We start from the raw sequence: 17,240 nt of genomic DNA, 5'->3' as shown, positions 1-17,240 counted from the left end.
CATTTCGTGGAGGGACATTGGATAAGAAGCCTACAAACAGGCCTGTACCATTCCAGCTGTGTGTGCCGGGGGGAGAGCACCGGGAGCCATGCATACGAGCAGAAGGAAAGAGGCACAAGCCCCAACCCCTGCTCCTGCCGCTCACCTTGTCCAGGGTCTTCTTCAGGGCCATCTTGTCCTTCTCCAGCCGCAGGGAGGAGCGCTCCGCCTCCCGCTTCTCACTCTCCAGCTGGGCCAGTGCCCGCTGCAGGCTGCCCAGCCGCTCCTGCAGCAGGTGCTTGTCCTCCTGCAGCTTCTGCAGGCTCCGCAGGGCCGCGCTCTCGCTCTCCTGGCACTGGCGCACCAGCTGGGCAGCAGGGGAAGAGAGACGTGGCTGAGTGCAACATCGCAGGGCAGGGAGCCACTCCAGTGATAGGCACGTGGGATCGGCCCGGTAGCCTAGTGGTTAGAGATCAGCTCTTCCATGGGGGAGACCCGAGGTCAGTGCCTGTGCCCAGCACGCGGCTGTCGGCACAGAGCAGCGTGAGAGACAGCAGGGGTTTAACAACCGAGGGGCTCAGCCCCCTGGGAATGCTGGATTGCGGGGCAGGAAGGGCCCAAACACCGAGGAAAGGCAGCTTCAACTCCCAATGCCCTGGCTTGGACAGGCAGAGGTCACAGATCCACAGGGAGCCCTGTGTACAAATGCTCTCTGGGGGGAGCTACAAGTGACCCCACAGGGGATGCTCCAAGGAAAACCTCCCTCCAGCCCCCCATGACTATGTAGCACTGGGGTCACCATCCCAGCACAGGACATGAGTGGCACAGGGTGCTCTGGGGAAACCGCTCTCCCTGCCCCACATACGCGTCCCGTTCTCTGTGCCGGTGGCACCCAAGTGATGCTCTCGCTGGGATCACCATGGAAAGCCAGACATGACCCAGTGACCCACTGCAGCACTCCTACGTCTCTACGGAGTCAGCTCCCCTACTGCCTCCCTGCCCCGATACCAGCCCAGCTGATCCGAGCTCTGGCCAGCTCGGACTACATTCATGGGACAGTCACCCCCAATCCCGACCTGGTGCCGTGTCCTCACCTCCTGCTGCTGCCGGACCTGCCCTTCGAGCTCCTCCTTCTGCACCTCCAGTTCCAGCTGCTCAGTTTTCAGCACCTGGACCCGGTCGGCCAGCCCGCTGTTCTGCTTCTTGGCTTCTGAGACCGCCTGGCGGGCAGCGTCCAGCCGCTCCTGTGGCAGGAGGGGAGACGGTGACACCCCAAGGGCACAGAGGTCCCGGCAGAGCTCCCCGCTTCACGAGCTTGGACCGATTAACCCAGCGCTAGCAGGACGGAGCCACCCGCTCGCAGCAAAGACAATGGGGAGGGAAACCGGTCCCCATGTTGTATGGAGGGGTGGCTGGCACGGGGAGGATGGTGTGGGACTGAAGGAGGTGTCTACCGTCAGGCTCAGCGCCAGCAGTTTCCCCTACAGCTCCTGATGCCCGTGCAGCTCCTCCTGGCTCGGCCAGTCCCGGCCCATCCAAGTTAGATCTACCAATGCGCCCAACCCCGACCTGCTGGAAGCCTTGGGGAACTCCAGTCCTGGCCCGATTCCCCGCCCACCTTTGCCAGTGTCCCTCAATCCTGTTGGAAATCTCTGTCCAGACCCCCACACACACACACACAGCGCCTCTCTGCACCTGGCAGCCCCGGGCGACTCCCACCTGCAGCACTCGGCGGTCATGCTCGCTGGCGGTCAGCGCCTTCTGCAGCTGGAGCGCTTTCTCCTGGGTGGCACCGGCATTGGCACTGCTCTCTGACAGAGACAGGGCCAGGCCCTGCACCTTGTCCTTCAGGGCGCTCTCGCCCTCCTCGGCCCTGGCCAGGGTCAGGTGCAGTCGCTCCACAGACAGCTGCAGGGCGTTGGCCTTCATCTCGCTGTCGGTGACCTGCAGCGGAATCGGCACAGTCCGGCAATGAGCCAGGGCCCCCGGCTGCATCTCCCGAGTCGCTATCCGATGTCCACGAAGGCTCTGCGGTCAGAGCCCTGCCCTTAGTGGCAGGGGCCGCACTGGGATGGCTGGAGCGCTGCCAGCCCTGCTGGCGTTACCCAAACCGGCTGCCGTTAGGGATCCTTCAAAGAGGAGCAGTGGGCGGAGCCGGCGAGTCCAGTGTGCTAGGCCACGCCCCCTAGCCAGTAGGCCACACCCACTCGGGACAGCAATGTAGTGGACTCCCGGGGAGATCAAATCCACACCCCAGCTCATGGGTAGGGAGCTGCTGCCTAGGGGCTGGACCATGGTGCTCACGCACCCACCGCACCAGGATGATGACCCCAAGGCAACATAATCAAGTTGCAGTGGGGGGAGGTTTAGGTTGGATATAAGGAAAAACTTTTTCTCTAGGAGGGTGGTGAAACACTGGAATGCGTTACCTAGGGAGGTGGTGGAATCTCCTTCCTTAGAGGTTTTTAAGGTCAGGCTTGACAAAGCCCTGGCTGGGATGATTTAACTGGGAATTGGTCCTGCTTCGAGCAGGGGGTTGGACTAGATGACCTTCTGGGGTCCCTTCCAACCCTGATATTCTATGATTCTATGATTCTAATCACAGACCCACTAGCCACGTCACTCCCTGCCCCCCACGCTGAGGCAGAGTTGGCCCAGAGCACCGCTCTATGACACGCAGGGGCAGCCCGTCAGCAGCGTGGGCCTTTGTGCCTCATCACGGCTCCTTCCCCTCAAACGCAGAGAGAGCCTGCAGGAGGAGAGGGCGCAGCCGGTGCCAAGAGGCTGCCACGGCCTCGGTCTGCCACGGGGCACAGGCCCGGCCCAGAAGCCACGGCAGCGCTACCTGTCTCTGCAGCGTGTCACCGCGGTCCTGCAGCACCTGGATCTCCACCTCGCGGTCACTCAGCACCAGCTTCACCCTCTGCAGCTCCCCCTCCAGCGAGCGCCGCAGCAGCTCCAGCTTGGTGCAGCGGCTCTCCGAGGCGTCCAGGACCTCCTTCAGGCGCCGCTTGTCGTTCTCCAGCTTGGCCTCGTTGGCTTTCATCTTGCTGATCTTCTCCTGGGGGACAGCGGGGAGAAGAGTCACCAGCCGCCTCCCCTCTCCCCAGGCTAAGGGCTCATCTGGCTCTGGGGCCTTACAGGGTAAGCTCAGGGCTCACGGAAGATGAATGGCATGGCCAGTCCTGAGCAGTCTCTGCCTCAACTTCCACACCCAGCCCTGCTGACGTCCGGCTGTAAAGATCTGCAGCCCCCTTGCTAGTCCAGCCCTAGGGTCCCTATACAGCAATACTGACGTGCCTGCATTCTCGCCTGCACCACCCCAGTGAGTCCAGTCCCAGCTCGGCTGATGTCGCTCGGTGCCACCCTGCAGCATCCCCTGCTATACCAGCCTGGGCTCCCCCCCAGCTCACCTGATGCCCCTCAGTGCCACCCTGCAGCATCCCCTGCTATACCAGCCTGGGCTCCCCCCCAGCTCACCTGATGCCCCTCAGTGCCACCCTGCAGCATCCCCTGCTATACCAGCCTGGGCTCCCCCCCAGCTCACCTGATGCCCCTCAGTGCCACCCTGCAGCATCCCCTGCTATACCAGCCTGGGCTCCCCCCCAGCTCACCTGATGCCCCTCAGTGCCACCCTGCAGCATCCCCTGCTATACCAGCCTGGGCTCCTGCCCCAGCCCAGCTGATGACCCTCAGTGCCACCCTGCAGCATCCCCTGCTATACCAGCCTGGGCTCCCCCCAGCTCCAGCTCACCTGATGCCCTTCAGTGCCACCCTGCAGCATCCCCTGCTATACCAGCCTGGGCTCCTGCCCCAGCCCAGCTGATGCCCCTCAATCCCACCCTGCAGCCCCCTGCTGCTATTCCAATCTTACATCCCCCTACAACTCTGCTGAGGAGCCTCAATGCTCAACCCATGGTGTCCCGCCTCCCCCTTCCGGCACTTGGGCCCAGCCCCCAGGTTTGCTGGTGCCCCTCAAGCCTGACCCGCAGCCTCCTCCGTTATCCCAGCCCTACACCCCTTCTCCCCCTGCGACTCTGCCCATGCACATCAGCCCTGAGCATTGCATAGCAAGAGCAGGTCCGCTGCAGCGTGACAGGGGGGCCAATGTGAAACTGAACCGTGCGGCCGCTCACAAGGGTGCGCGAAGCAGCCTGGGGGGCGAGTGGGAGAGCAGCACCCAGCCCTAAGTCTCCATCTGCAGAGACTACAGGGCCCCATTGCGAGCCCAGCTGGGCCCCATTCCACCTCCAGGCCCTTCCCCCCTTCGCTCCCATTCCAGGCATGCAGGAGGCTGGTTACAATAAGGCAGGAATTCAATACAGCTCCAGCGCCACACAGGAAGCCATGGCTTGGCTCAGCTGCTGCTCAACGCTCGGCCAGAGAGACTGTGGGCTCCCACGTCCAGCCGTCACCCCGCATCCCGACGGATGGTGGGGAGCAGGGGCTGACACACAGCAGTGGGGCTGGCTTCCCCTGCTATCGTGGAGGGGATAGGAGACAGCATGTGCTACAAGCCAGGGCTGAGGGGGGGCTGGCAGCCACAGCCCTGGCAGGTCAGCTCTCGGCATTGCAGGTGCCAGCAGGAATCTGCAAAGAGTGGCCAGGGCTCAGCCCTGGCCTTTGTGAGCCAAAAGCCTGAAAGATGCACCACCCCTAGAGCCGAAGGGCTATCAAGAGATGGGGGGGCCCTATGAACTAAGCTCTTTGGGGCAGGGATGTTATCATGTTGTTCTGTGTTTGTACAGCACCTTGCACAAGGGGGTCCTGGTCCGGGACTGGGGCTCCTAGGTTCCACCACAATACAAATATTAAACAGTAATAGGCAGCCCCAACCCTGGGAGAACCCTGTGCTCTGCTGCCCAGCCTACTCGCCAAGTGACAGTCCCAGTTGCACCCAGCGACCATGATGGGGGACAGACTCCTCTCTGTCCCCAGGAGCGCAGTGCATCAGTGACCAGCGTGCGTGTTGGCCACCAATCTGCCGGCCTCCTCCCCAGAGTCAGCTCAGAGATCCCCGGAGCTGGAAGATCTTTGCGAGAACGGGGGAGGTGAATTATCCCTGGGATCCGGGACAAAGGCTGGTCGGGCAGGGGTTAATTCCATGCTCCAGCGCAGGGTGCAGGAGGGGGTAGTAGACCACACAGGATCCAGCATGCACTGCGACAAGGCCGGCCAGAGCAAGCCACATTGCATGCTGGGCACTGTAGTCTCCCCAGGCCACACGTCCAGCCGAGAGCCAGTGTGGCGGCAATTGGCTCTGTTATAAGGTGTAGCCCTAAGCGTCCGTCTGTGCTGAGCAGGGCCCTGCCAGCCCTACCCTGGACAGCCAGGCTCTCAGGGGCGCCCATCTGCCTGGCCTTCGCCTCGAGGGGTGCCCACAGCCCCCTCCCCTTTGAGTCCACAGCCCCAGGAAGTTCTCCTAAGAGACAAAGATGCAGCAAGTTTCCTCCTGCTTTGCAAGGGCAGAATGCAGGGAGAGCCGATGCGGCTACACCCTCCCCCGTCCCGGGACCTGGCCCTTCCCGGGGCTTCGAGCGCGGCTAGTGGCAGAGACCCCTGCAAGAAAGACAGTTCCTCCCCTTCCCAGACCGCTCCCAAGCTGCACGCTCAGCAGAACGCCTTCTTTGGCCTCCATCTGAGCCGACAGACCCAGGCCCTGCCAGACTGGCAGCCTCCCAGCGTTGTTCCTTAACCCAAAGGCATGGCTGGCCTCCAAGCCCGGCAGACATAACACACACAGCCCAGACACGGGGCGCCCCTGGGACCGTGAGCAAAGAGTTCCGCCAGGCAGAGAGGCCCCCTCGCTGCCAAAAGCCAGCCCCACAAGGCACAGCAAGGGTGCACGCCCGCTGCAGGCGGAGGATGGAGCAGACCCCCCTCCAGCCCCCTGGATTTAGCCCCAGTGCCAGCCTGGGGGGCAGGGAGTTACTGGAGGAGTCTCACCTCTCATGCCCTGTCTGTTGCCCAGTGCAGCTCAGCAGATCCAATACCCCGCTGGATCTCTTTCCCAACGCCTCTGGGAGGCCTGCGATGGCACAGAGCCCCATAGCCTGACAGATCAGGGGCAGGCAGCTTTGTCTAGGGGACAGGGTACCGGACTGAGTCTCAGAAAACATGGGTCCCAGCTCTGCCACAAGCCTGCCGGGGGATCTTGGTCAAGTCACTTCCCTTCTCCCACTATGTCCGTCTGGTCTGTTCAGCCTGTAAGTGATTTGGGGACAAGGAGTGTGTGTGAATGTGTGTGTGTGCGAGTGTCCACATGTGTGAGTGTGTCCATGTCTGAGTGTACACAGGTGTGTGTCCGTGTCCATGTCCACGTGTGTGAGTGCCTATGTACATACACACACAACGCACAGTGCAATGGGGCCCTGATCTCCATGGGTGTAAGTAAATCAGAGGTCAGGCAAGCAGATCCCGGTCACATTAGCATGCAAAATGAAGCCACTTCCGAGTGGATCTAGACCTCGATCCACATTCTATCCCACAGAAACCTCGCAGAGATGATGGGGCTGGGGCGCCCCCAAGTCTAAGGCCTGGTCTACGCTCCACAGTTAGGTCGACATGAAGCAGCCTACGTCGACCTAATTATGCCAGTGTCCACACTACAGCTGTGCTCCCGCCCATGTAAGTGCCCTACTGCACCGACATCGTAAATCCACCTCCACAAGAGGCGTAGTTAGGGCGACGCAGTGTCTGTGTAGACTTACATCGGCTATTGGCCCAGCTCCCGGCTCCCCAGCCAGGCTGCTGCCCAGCCTCTGCTCCAAGCCAGGCTGCCAGACTCCCAGCTTGGGCTGCTGCCCGGCCTCCCCAATCCCTACACCCTGCTGCCCCCACCCCCCCAGCTCTTGGCTCCCCGCCGGGAGCACGGCAGTGGACTGGACTCCACGCCTGGATCTCCCACCGGAGGCAAGGAGATCTGCAGTAATGATCTCAGTCCCTGCCAGGAGCTGCAGGCATCGGGCATCCCCACTGCAGTCAGCCCAGGCCGTTCACCACCAGCCAGGGAGATCGAGCTGGGAAAACCAGATCCTTGCCCACCCAGGGTGAACGATGGTGAATCTCTAAGCACCCAATCCAGAGGCGGGTGCATCAAGCTGGTATTCAGTGCCCACTGCAGCCAGAAGAGAGGCCCTAAACACTCATTTTAACCCCCTGGTGCCCCAAATGGCCTTGATCCCCCCACCCCAATTCCGACCAACGAGCGCACACAGGGCTCACTTCAACCCATCTGAAATGCCTTGTTCCCCTGGTGTCCTCATTCACCCTCTCTTTATGTATTTGCCTTCAGGTTCTGCTCCTATCCCTGATCCATTAGAACCTCCCCGGCCAGCAACCTGCCCCCGGCCCTGTGCACCTGGGTGGTTCGCCGGTCGCTGTCTGCCGACTGCAGGCTCCGCTCCAGCGCCGTCACCTTGTCCATCAATGCCTTGCGCTCCCGGTCGTTGCGGCGGAGGGTCTCCTCCTGCAGCAGGAGGGCGGTCTGGGCGCTGCTCAGTTTGCCGTCCGCGCTGCGCCTCCCTGAAGCAGAGAATGCAGGCGCAGAGCCAGTGAGGGGGCATGCGGGCACTTTGCACCAGAAGCCAGCGGCAAATAGGAGGCACAGAGCACTTGGGTTCTAATCCTGGCTTTGACACTGATGCACTGCGAGACCTCGGGGTGAGTTCTTTAAACCCTCCATGACTCAGTTTCCCCATCTGTAAAATGAGGCTAATGCTTGCCTACCCCAGAGGGCGAGGGAGAGAAAATCCATTACCAATGAAGATGTGAAGCACTCACTCTCAGAGCTAAGTTTTACTATGCAGCTTGAATAAACACTTGTCCCTGAAGGGGACATCTTCAGCACCTGAGTGGGGGCTGCCTTTTGGAGTCTCAACGTATAAACCCGGTGACAGCCAACTTCTTCACACAGCACGGGCCACGTTTCACAGCACTGGGCTGGGATCCAGGAGAAGTGAGTTCAGTTCCCAGCTGCATGACGTGGGACAAAGTGGGAATTTTTGGTAATGTTTTTATGAAGCCGACGTGTGCCTCAGTTTCTCCCTATACTTTGCATTGTTACCAAGTGAGGGGGAAGGGCTATGTCTGCTCTCAGGGCGGACTAAGGGTATGTCTATACTTAAACCACTGCCGCTGCACCACTGTATCGCTTCCGTTTTGGGCAGGCCTGCACTGCAGAATTACTTTGGTATGTTGCTCAGGGCAGTGAAAAATCCACACCCTTGAGTGACGTAGTTACTCCGACCCGTGTGCTGGGGCAGGCAGCTGCGGGAGAGCTTCACCGCCTCTCACAGAGGTGGATTAATGAAGCCGACGGAAGAGCTCTCTCCCATGGGCGTAGAGCGTCTTCATTAAAGTGCGACTGGCGCAACTGCACCGATGCAGCCTTTTAAGTGTAGACACTTAGACACTATGTACATGGATGGGAGGGGTTCTCCCTTTGGCACAGGTAATCCACTGCCCTGAGAGACAGTAGCTAGGTTGACGGAAAAATTCTTCTGTCCACCTACCACTGTCTACACCAAGGCTTAGGCTGACAACACACAGTCAACCAGTGGAACTCTTTGCCACAGGATGTTGTGAAGGCCAAGACTCTAACAGGGTTCAAAAAAGAATTAGATAAGTTCATGGAGAATAGATCCATCAATGGCTATTAGCCAGGATGGGCAGGGATAGAGCCCCTAGCCTCTGTTTGCCAAAGGCTAGGAGTGGGCGACAGGGGACAGATCACTTGATGATTCCCTGGGGCACCTGGCACGGGCCACTGGAAGACAGGACACTGGGCTAGAGGGACCCTTGGTCTGACCCAGTATGACCGTTCTTATGTTCTTAGCTATGTCTCTTAGGGGTGTGGACTTTTCACACCCCGAGAGATGTAGCTATGCCAGTCTAAGTTCCCACTTGTAAACCAGCCCTAAGAGACAGACATAGCAGTGTGTTTCACCTCCCTGTCTGGGTGGGATGAATACAGCTGTTAAGGAACTGCCTGAAACTGACCCAGATCAACAATGGGTCCAGAGAGACAATGCAAGCGCCGATGACTCATGGATCAACACTCAGTGGGCTGGACACTCCAGCCAGCAGGGGCCTGCCTGGAGAGTAAAGGACCGAGCCGTGACCGGGAGAGAATAAAGTGTTGACCTCTGGAAGAGGCTGGAGCTCTCGGACCAGGGAAGCGACAAAGTCAGAGAGAGACAGAGCCTGAACATGGAAGCCCACTACAGCTTGGCTGGTGAGCTGCGGCTTGACCAGAATGGATGATGCTTTAACCTTTATCCTCTGTGCTAAGCTAAGGGCTTCCTCTGCTGTGCTCCAGCCGACTAATCCACCCAGGGGATCACTGCAAATACTGGCTGGGGTGCATTCGTCCCCAAAGAATGCACGCATCTCTCTCAGGAGTCTCTCTCAGTCCCACTCGCTGAGCACAGCTCACGGCGTGAAGCAGGAAGGCTGGAGCCCCGTAGCTCAGTCTAGGAAGCGGTGCGGGGCTCTGGCACACTGAAGGGGTTCTTCCAAGAGACAAAAGCTGGGATGTAGCACAGATCCTGCAGATTTGTGACAAGAAGACACACTGTGTCTTGCTCCTCTCATCCCTGGGGGGATAATAATACTGACCGTCTGCCCCCTGCTCTTTGCCTTGGTTATTTAGACTGGAAGCCCTTTGGGGAAGGGGCCGACGCTCACTACCTCTGCACAGCTCCTAGCGCAATGGGGCCCTGATCTCAGTCGAGGCCTCTGGTCGCTACACGTAACAATAAGAAGGATCAAGTGGTTTTGAAGCCCCAGGTAAAAAAGTTTTAGCCTCTCCTTGTGGTTCCCCCTCAACCAGGGAATTAATTTCGATGCTAAAATAATGCTTGAGAATGAATCCATCTATACAGCTGGATTTCAAAATGGCCCCCTTCCCAGTGAACCTCAGAGGAAACGTTTAAGGGGCACAGACCCGGGCAAGGGGAAAAACTTGACACCCACAAAAGGAGAGAGGGCAGGGAATAACCAAGCATCCCCGAAATGCTGAGTTCCCAACACCGCATGTAGGAACAGGGCTCTGGGAGCCTGGGAAGATATCGCTGTCTTCTGAGCTTTCCTAGCTGTGGCAACTTAGAGAAAGGAGGAAAATGGATTGTTCCTTGAGCGGGGAGGGGAGCAGCCCAGCAAGAGGGCAGCCAAATACAGAACATCAGAGCCGAGACACAAAACCCCAAGTGTCTGGAAATCCCCAGTTCAGGATTAAACCTCCAGTTGCAAGTGTTGGCAGGCGGCAGCCATACCAAGCGATGCCCAGGCTCTGCTGGGGGCTAGTGGTTCAAAACGAGGGCTGGTATTTCCTAGTGTTCCTCTCATTCCAAGTGATCCCATAAACTGTATACAGGGATCCTTTCACCCACCGAAATGCAGCCACCTCTGGGGCGTGGGTGGTAACAAGCTGTTTAAAAGAGCACAGAGCAGCGATACACAACTATCTAGTGCTTGATGCAGATGCCACAGGGACAAGATGCAGGTGCATGGGAGAGATGGCACACACAGGCTTGAATGGGAGGGGACTCTGGAAAATCTCACAAGCCCTGGCCTGGAGACTCACTAACTGCCTCCTACGGTCCTGCTCTTGTTCTCTGGGTCTGTCCTTGCATTTCCAACAAGAGAGATGAGCTAGGGCCTGCTGCATGTTGCAATGGACCAAGCCTGCGTGCCTACCAGCTAGGTATAACCTCTGCATGGTAGCCCAGCCCACCGGCATAAGGGCATTAAAGCACCAAGTTTACAAACAAAAGGTACCACTGCAAAAAGTAAAAATCCAGGAGCACCATGGGTAACAGCATGCAAATTACTATGAAGAGACAGTGCAAGTAGGGGCTTAGAAGAGTGGGGACCCTGACCCTGCCACTGGCTGGGGCAAGTCATTTCCCCTCTCTGTGCCTCAGTTTACCCCTCTGGAATACGGGGCTATTAAGACTAACCTAGGGTAAGGGGTCGTGAGGCAAAATGCATCCATCTGCACCCCGAGTGCTTTGAAAGGCCCTAGAGATGGGCCAAGCATTGCCAAGAGCACTCATTATTACGATGGGCACAGGCCCCTCTGCACGCCCCCACCACAGCCCTTACCTTCCTGGCTTTCGGTCACTAGCTTCTGCAGCTGCTGCACTCGGGTTCTGGCACTGTCCCGCTCCGACTCCATCTCAGCCAGCTGGCGGGTCAGGCTGCCCAGCTGGGCCCGCAGGTCATCCTGGATTCGGAGAGGAGGGCGAGACAGGAGGGGGCGATCAGCAGTCGGGAGACCCGCCAGGCTGCTCGCCCTTCGGGCAGAGCAGCGTGGGCAGATGTTGACCCCTTCCTCCCCACACCGGTACCCGCTCGCGCTGCGTCTCCCGCAGCTCCTGCAGGAAGTCCCGGAGGGCGGCCCGCACCACTTCAGGGTCGATATCTGCCACCAGCTGCTCGCTGCGGCCGGGCGAGAGGGCGCGCTCCGGAGACAGAGGGCGCGAGCTGGGGCTGCGCTCGGGGCTGCCCGCCTGTGGGGTGGGGCTGCCGCGCCCGTCCGTGGTGCTGTACGCGTTGTCACCTAGGGGGAGACGGGCACAGGGGAGAGATGGTGGGCCCCGGCTGGGCTCCGGGAATCCAGCACTAAACCCGTCAGGGTTTTCCTAGCCCCTGGCTCTGATCCCACAAGGAGAAGGGGGACACCTACTGGCAGGAAGAGGAGCTGCAGCCCAGCCAGAGAAGAGCCTCTCCTGTACAGCAGGGCCGCAAAGGGCCCTTCACCCCACCCCGAAGGGCTCAAGGCAGCAAACAGGGAGGACCTGAGGGAGAAGCCACTGGACAGGCGTGAAGAGCAGTGCAGGGTCTGGAGTGAATCCCAGCCAGCCATTCAGGCCAATAGTTCTACCCCGCCCTCCTCCAGGCCCTTCCACCTGGGCATCCCCAAGTGCTTTGCAAGCGTCAGTGATTGAGCCTCCCAACCCTGCCAGGACGCCAGGGTCTTACTATCCCCATTGCAAAGATGGGGTACAGGCAAGGGAAGTGACTTGACCAAGGCCCCATGGCAAGCCAGTGGCACGGTCAGGAATAGGACCCAGGAGTCCTGGCTCCATTCCACCAGATGCCACTCCCACACAGCAGGGCACTGAAGACAACCAAGCCCTCAAGGTTTGGGGAGGAGAGAAAGGGGCCTCCTCAGGGCTGCGTCCGAGGGCTCTCCTGACCCGTTACCTTTGGTAGGAGAGAAGAGTCTTTTGGGGGAGCTGCTACGCCCCCTGATGGCTGGGCTGGGGGCCCGGCCTCCCCGGCTGATGCCCAGGGTGCGCCTCAGGGCGGAATGCAGGCTCCCCAGCTTGAACTCCACGTCCCGCTTCAACCCCTCCACTCGAGCCAGCTCAGCCTCCAGGCCGAGGGCGCGGCCCTCGGCGGCGCTCAGCCGGAGGCTCAGCTCCGCCGCCTCAGCCTGCGCGTTCTCCAGCTTGATCTCCAGGTTGCGGGCGTTGTCCAGCAGCTTCTTCTCATTGCCGCGGGCCTCCTCCAGGCTGCCCAGGAGGTCCTTCTCCCTCACCCGGAACTCGCCCTCCTGTTCTGACAGCTTCCGCTGCAGGTTGTGGAGCTGGGGAGGCAAGAGAGAGGGCTGAAAGGCATTCTGGGTAGGGAGAGCCAGCCCAGTGAGAGCACACGGGGTCAAGCGTGGCACAGCCGCCTCCGCGCAAAAGCCACATGTCCTCCTGGCCACATGGCTACTCCAGAAGGACGTGGTCTCCACCACTTTGGGCCACTCTCCTCCATTTTATCATGCCAAGTGGCACAGGCAAAGAAGACCAAGGAGGAAGCATGGTCGGCAAGTTCTGGAGGCAGGAATTACTCAGGAGGTTCTCTGGCCTGGGTTACACCAGGCGTCAGACTACAGCGCTGTAATGGTCCTTTCTGGCCTTAACCTCCATGAGCCTCCTTCAAGTTGCCTGGAGGGACGCATCTGCTCCCCACACCCGGGCCACATGGGCAGTACACAGCATGACCGGTCCCTGGCAGCGGCAACGCGATGAGCCAGAGCTGGGTGGCCGACAGGCACGACCAGGAGAGAATTCCTGGGCGGAGGCAGGAGGAGCATGCAAGACCAAAGGAGCCCCATGCTCACCTCCTTCCTGGCAAACTCCCTGCTGGCTTCGCTCTCCACAATCTTCTGCTTGAGGCCGAAGGATTCCCGCCGGCTCTCCTCCTCCCGCTGCTCATCCAGTGCCACCCGGGCCTGCAGCTCTGCCACCTCCTTGTTCTTCTTGGCGTTCTCACTGTCCAGCATCTTGATCTGGGGGCACCGGAAGGGGGGCAGGGAAGTACATGACTGCCCCGCGGACGGGAGTGGCGCAGCGCAACGGAGAGGCACCAAAGCTGTTCCAGGCCAGCGAGGGGAACTGTAGCTCGCCCCAGGGCCGGAAGGGCGGGATCCTACACACTCACGGCCCCTCCTGAACTACAGATGCTTGGCCCGGTGGCCCAGACTCTGCTATGCCAACTGTGCCCACACCTTCCTGTCCTCCCGACAGAGAGTCGTCAGCGTGGGCTCGGGGGCAGCTGGGCAGAGCCTCCTCTTCCCCGACGCCTCGCGAGCCCCTCACTCAAAGCCCTGCTTCGCCTTCCCCCACGGTCCCTCGGAGCCGTTCAACCTCAGACAACCCTGGGGATCTGGCACCATGGGCCTGCCCAGTCCCAGCCCTCACCAGGAGGACAGAGGAGCATCCACCTCCCATCAGCTCCGGCGAGGAGGGGCCTGCAGGGCACATTTCCTCTGGGGTTTGATTCCCTGCCCGAAGCTCCCAGCCATGGGAGGTCGAGCCCCCAAACGCGGGGGCAGCAGCCCCACAGTCCGGACAGGGGTCACACGCAGGGGGTAACTCGGGCACCGCGTCAGGGAAAACAGGCTCATCCGAGGAGCAGGGCCCTGCCCCCAGGCAGCTTCGCCCGCACAGAGGCCAGGTCCTGAGCACTTGGGGAAGGTGCAGGCCCAGTTTCCTAGTGCGGGGGAGCCTGCTCCTTCCAGCCACCTCCCCCTGTGCCCCCCCCAACCCCGTGCACACACACACTCACACACCTGTCGCCTCAGCTCCTGCAGCTCCCTGCGGGCCTCCAGCCGCGATCGCTCCACCTCCTGCAGGCTGCTCCTCAGGTCGGCAGCTTCCTTGCCCACGGCTGCCCGCGCCTCCTCCAGGGTGGCCAGCTTCTGCTCCTTCTCCTCGTTGGCCCACTTCAGGCTGGGGACCAAGGCAGCGTCAGATCCCAGCAGGACGCAGCGACGTACCCCGCTCCCACCCCCCACGGCGGCTCCCCCCCTCACCTGATGCGGTCGCTCTCAGCTCGCTTGATGGCAGCCCGCAGCTCCTGGTTGGAGCTCTGCAGTGCCTCCTTTTCCTTGGCCTCGTCGCTCAGGCTGCGCCGCAGGTCCAGGATGTCCTTCCTCTGGACCTCATGGCCCTCCTGGCTCTCCCGTACTTTCCGGTGGGCCTCGATCACGTCCCGCCGGATGCTGTCCCGGGCATCCTCCACCATGCGCAGCTGGGTCTTTAGCTCCTCCACCTTCGTGGCAGAAGACGGGTGCGGCCGCCCTCAGATCCCTGCTGCCCCAGCACACATGGGGACCGTGTACTCGGCAGGAGGCGGCCCTGGCATGATCTCCAAGCACCTGCCCCCCCCCCCGGCACCCTCCTCTTCAGGAGTCCCACCTGCCATCTCCAGTGCAACACTGTCAAGCCCTGCTGAAGGAGATCCACCGTGGTTCATGGCTCCACTTCTGTCCCCTGGTGACTCTCTCCTGCCCCCCGCTTCCATCCCCTTCTGGAAGGGGGAGGTTGGCAGTGGGGCCCAGCCCACTATCCCCCTCCCCATGCCCGCACTCACCTCGCGGAGGGTGCATTCCCGCTGCCTGGCCAGCTCCTTGACCTGCTCCTGCAGCCCCCGGGCCTCCCGCTCGCGGGCCGCGACTGTTTCTTCCAACTGCACCCGCAAGCTCTTCAGCTCCGAGGTCAGGGCGTTGATGGTGCTCTGCGAACAAAGAACGGCCCAGCCCTTACTGACCTGCACCGGCTCCCCCCTCGCTGGGGTCACATTTACCAGGTTCACCCAGCCAGCTGCCAATCAGCAGTTGCCCACGACATGCACTGCACAGCCACCAGGTACAGGCAGGGGGCATTCGCCGTGAACAGGAATCAGCTTCTCCTTGGTGCTCCAGGAGGGGAGACGGCATCTGGCTTCCTCCCCCTCCTGCGTCATGGAGCTCAAGGCGAGGCGTGACCCAGCGCAGCAGCCAGTCTCCGCCCAGGGCTAGGCTGGGAAGTGACCTGCAGATCAGAAGCCAGGTGGGAGGGGACACTGGGGAGACAGGAGGGGAGCAAAAGAAGGGGCTGCAGGCCAGGAGCAAGGTGCACAGGCACTGCTGCATGGGGGGTGGCTGCGGGCCAGGAGTTAGGTGCAGTGGCATTGCTGCAATTCAGGTTTGAAATGTCTCAGCAGAGGACCTGAAACTGGCTCTGCAGATACAGATTAAGCATCTATGGAGGTGTGTGGGGCAATAAGAGGCAGTGTGGCCTAGTGGATAGGGCACTGTCCCGGGACTCTGGACTTCAGGAAAGCAGACTTCGACTCCCTCAGGGAACGGATGGCCAGGATCCCCTGGGGGACTAACTTGAAGGGGAAAGGAGTCCAGGAGAGCTGGCTGTATTTCAAGGAATCCCTGTTGAGGTTACAGGGACAAACCATCCCGATGAGTCGAAAGAATAGTAAATATGGCAGGCGACCAGCTTGGCTTAATGGTGAAATCCTAGCGGATCTTAAACATAAAAAAGAAGCTTACAAGAAGTGTAAGGTTGGACATATGACCAGGGAAGAGTATAAAAATATTGCTCGGGCATGTAGGAATGTTATCAGGAGGGCCAAATCGCACCTGGAGCTGCAGCTAGCCAGAGATGTCAAGAGTAACAAGAAGTGTTTCTTCAGGTATGTTGGCAACAAGAAGAAAGCCAAGGAATGTGTGGGCCCCTTACTGAATGAGGGAGGCAACCTAGTGACAGAGGATGTGGAAAAAGCTAATGTACTCAATGCTTTTTTTGCCTCTGTTTTCACTAACAAGGTCAGCTCCCAGACTGCTGCGCTGGGCATCACAAAATGGGGAAGAGATGGCCAGCCCTCTGTGGAGATAGAGGCGGTTAGGGACTATTTAGAAAAGCTGGACGTGCACAAGTCCATGGGGCCGGACGAGTTGCATCCGAGAGTGCTGAAGGAATTGGCGGCTGTGATTGCAGAGCCACTGGCCATTATCTTTGAAAACTCGTGGCGAACCGGGGAAGTCCCGGATGACTGGAAAAAGGCTAATGTAGTGCCAATCTTTAAAAAAGGGAAGAAGGAAGATCCTGGGAACTACAGGCCAGTCAGCCTCACCTCAGTCCCTGGAAAAATCATGGAGCAGGTCCTCAAAGAATCAATCCTGAAGCACTTGCATGAGAGGAAAGTGATCAGGAACAGCCAGCATGGATTCACCAAGGGAAGGTCATGCCTGACTAATCTAATCGCCTTTTATGATGAGATTACTGGTTCTGTGGATGAAGGGAAAGCAGTGGATGTATTGTTTCTTGACTTTAGCAAAGCTTTTGACACGGTCTCCCATAGTATTCTTGTCAGCAAGTTAAGGAAGTATGGGCTGGATGAATGCACTATAAGGTGGGTAGAAAGCTGGCTAAATTGTCGGGCTCAACGGGTAATGATCAATGGCTCCATGTCTAGTTGGCAGCCGGTATCAAGTGGAGTGCCCCAAGGGTCGGTCCTGGGGCCGGTTTTATTCAATATCTTCATAAATGATCTGGAGGATGGTGTGGATTGCACTCTCAGCAAATTTGCGGATGATACTAAACTGGGAGGAGTGGTAGATACGCTGGAGGGGAGGGATAAGATACAGAAGGACCTAGACCAATTGGAAGATTGGGCCAAAAGGAATCTGATGAGGTTCAATAAGGATAAGTGCAGGGTCCTGCACTTAGGACGGAAGAACCCAATGCACAGCTACAGACTAGGGACCGAATGGCTAGGCAGCAGTTCTGCGGAAAAGGACCTAGGGGTGACAGTGGACGAGAAGCTGGATATGAGTCAGCAGTGTGCCCTTGTTGCCAAGAAGGCCAATGGCATTTTGGGATCTTTAAGTAGGGGCATAGCGAGCAGATCGAGGGACGTGATCGTTCCCCTCTATTCGACATTGGTGAGGCCTCATCTGGAGTACTGTGTCCAGTTTTGGGCCC

General features: G+C 59.5%; 1 protein-coding gene across 9 annotated transcripts in view; it reads right to left on the bottom strand.

Moving 5' to 3' along the window:
• CROCC (ciliary rootlet coiled-coil, rootletin) overlaps nt 1-17,240 on the bottom strand; it is a 78,652-nt gene that overhangs the window by 8,806 nt on the left and 52,606 nt on the right. For 7 of the 9 annotated variants that reach the window (XM_073316696.1, XM_073316691.1, XM_073316694.1 and 4 more), the window contains 12 exons: nt 14,854-14,997; nt 14,294-14,532; nt 14,051-14,210; nt 13,100-13,267; nt 12,190-12,574; nt 11,331-11,542; nt 11,086-11,206; nt 7,340-7,503; nt 2,825-3,040; nt 1,699-1,923; nt 1,074-1,223; nt 146-346 (listed from right to left, as the gene is read on the bottom strand). In XM_073316696.1, coding sequence (XP_073172797.1) covers nt 146-346; nt 1,074-1,223; nt 1,699-1,923; nt 2,825-3,040; nt 7,340-7,503; nt 11,086-11,206; nt 11,331-11,542; nt 12,190-12,574; nt 13,100-13,267; nt 14,051-14,210; nt 14,294-14,532; nt 14,854-14,997 — 2,385 coding nt within the window. Of the gene's footprint in view, nt 1-145; nt 347-1,073; nt 1,224-1,698; nt 1,924-2,576; nt 2,729-2,824; nt 3,041-5,929; nt 6,184-7,339; nt 7,504-11,085; nt 11,207-11,330; nt 11,543-12,189; nt 12,575-13,099; nt 13,268-14,050; nt 14,211-14,293; nt 14,533-14,853; nt 14,998-17,240 lie in introns of those variants that run through there. The other 2 variants (XM_073316699.1, XM_073316700.1) reach the window with 2 other exon arrangements.

The sequence above is a fragment of the Lepidochelys kempii genome, chromosome 18, assembly GCF_965140265.1.
Source record: "Lepidochelys kempii isolate rLepKem1 chromosome 18, rLepKem1.hap2, whole genome shotgun sequence".
In the NCBI taxonomy this organism is placed as follows: Eukaryota; Metazoa; Chordata; order Testudines; family Cheloniidae; genus Lepidochelys; species Lepidochelys kempii.
This window is presented reverse-complemented; position numbering and strand designations above follow the sequence as displayed.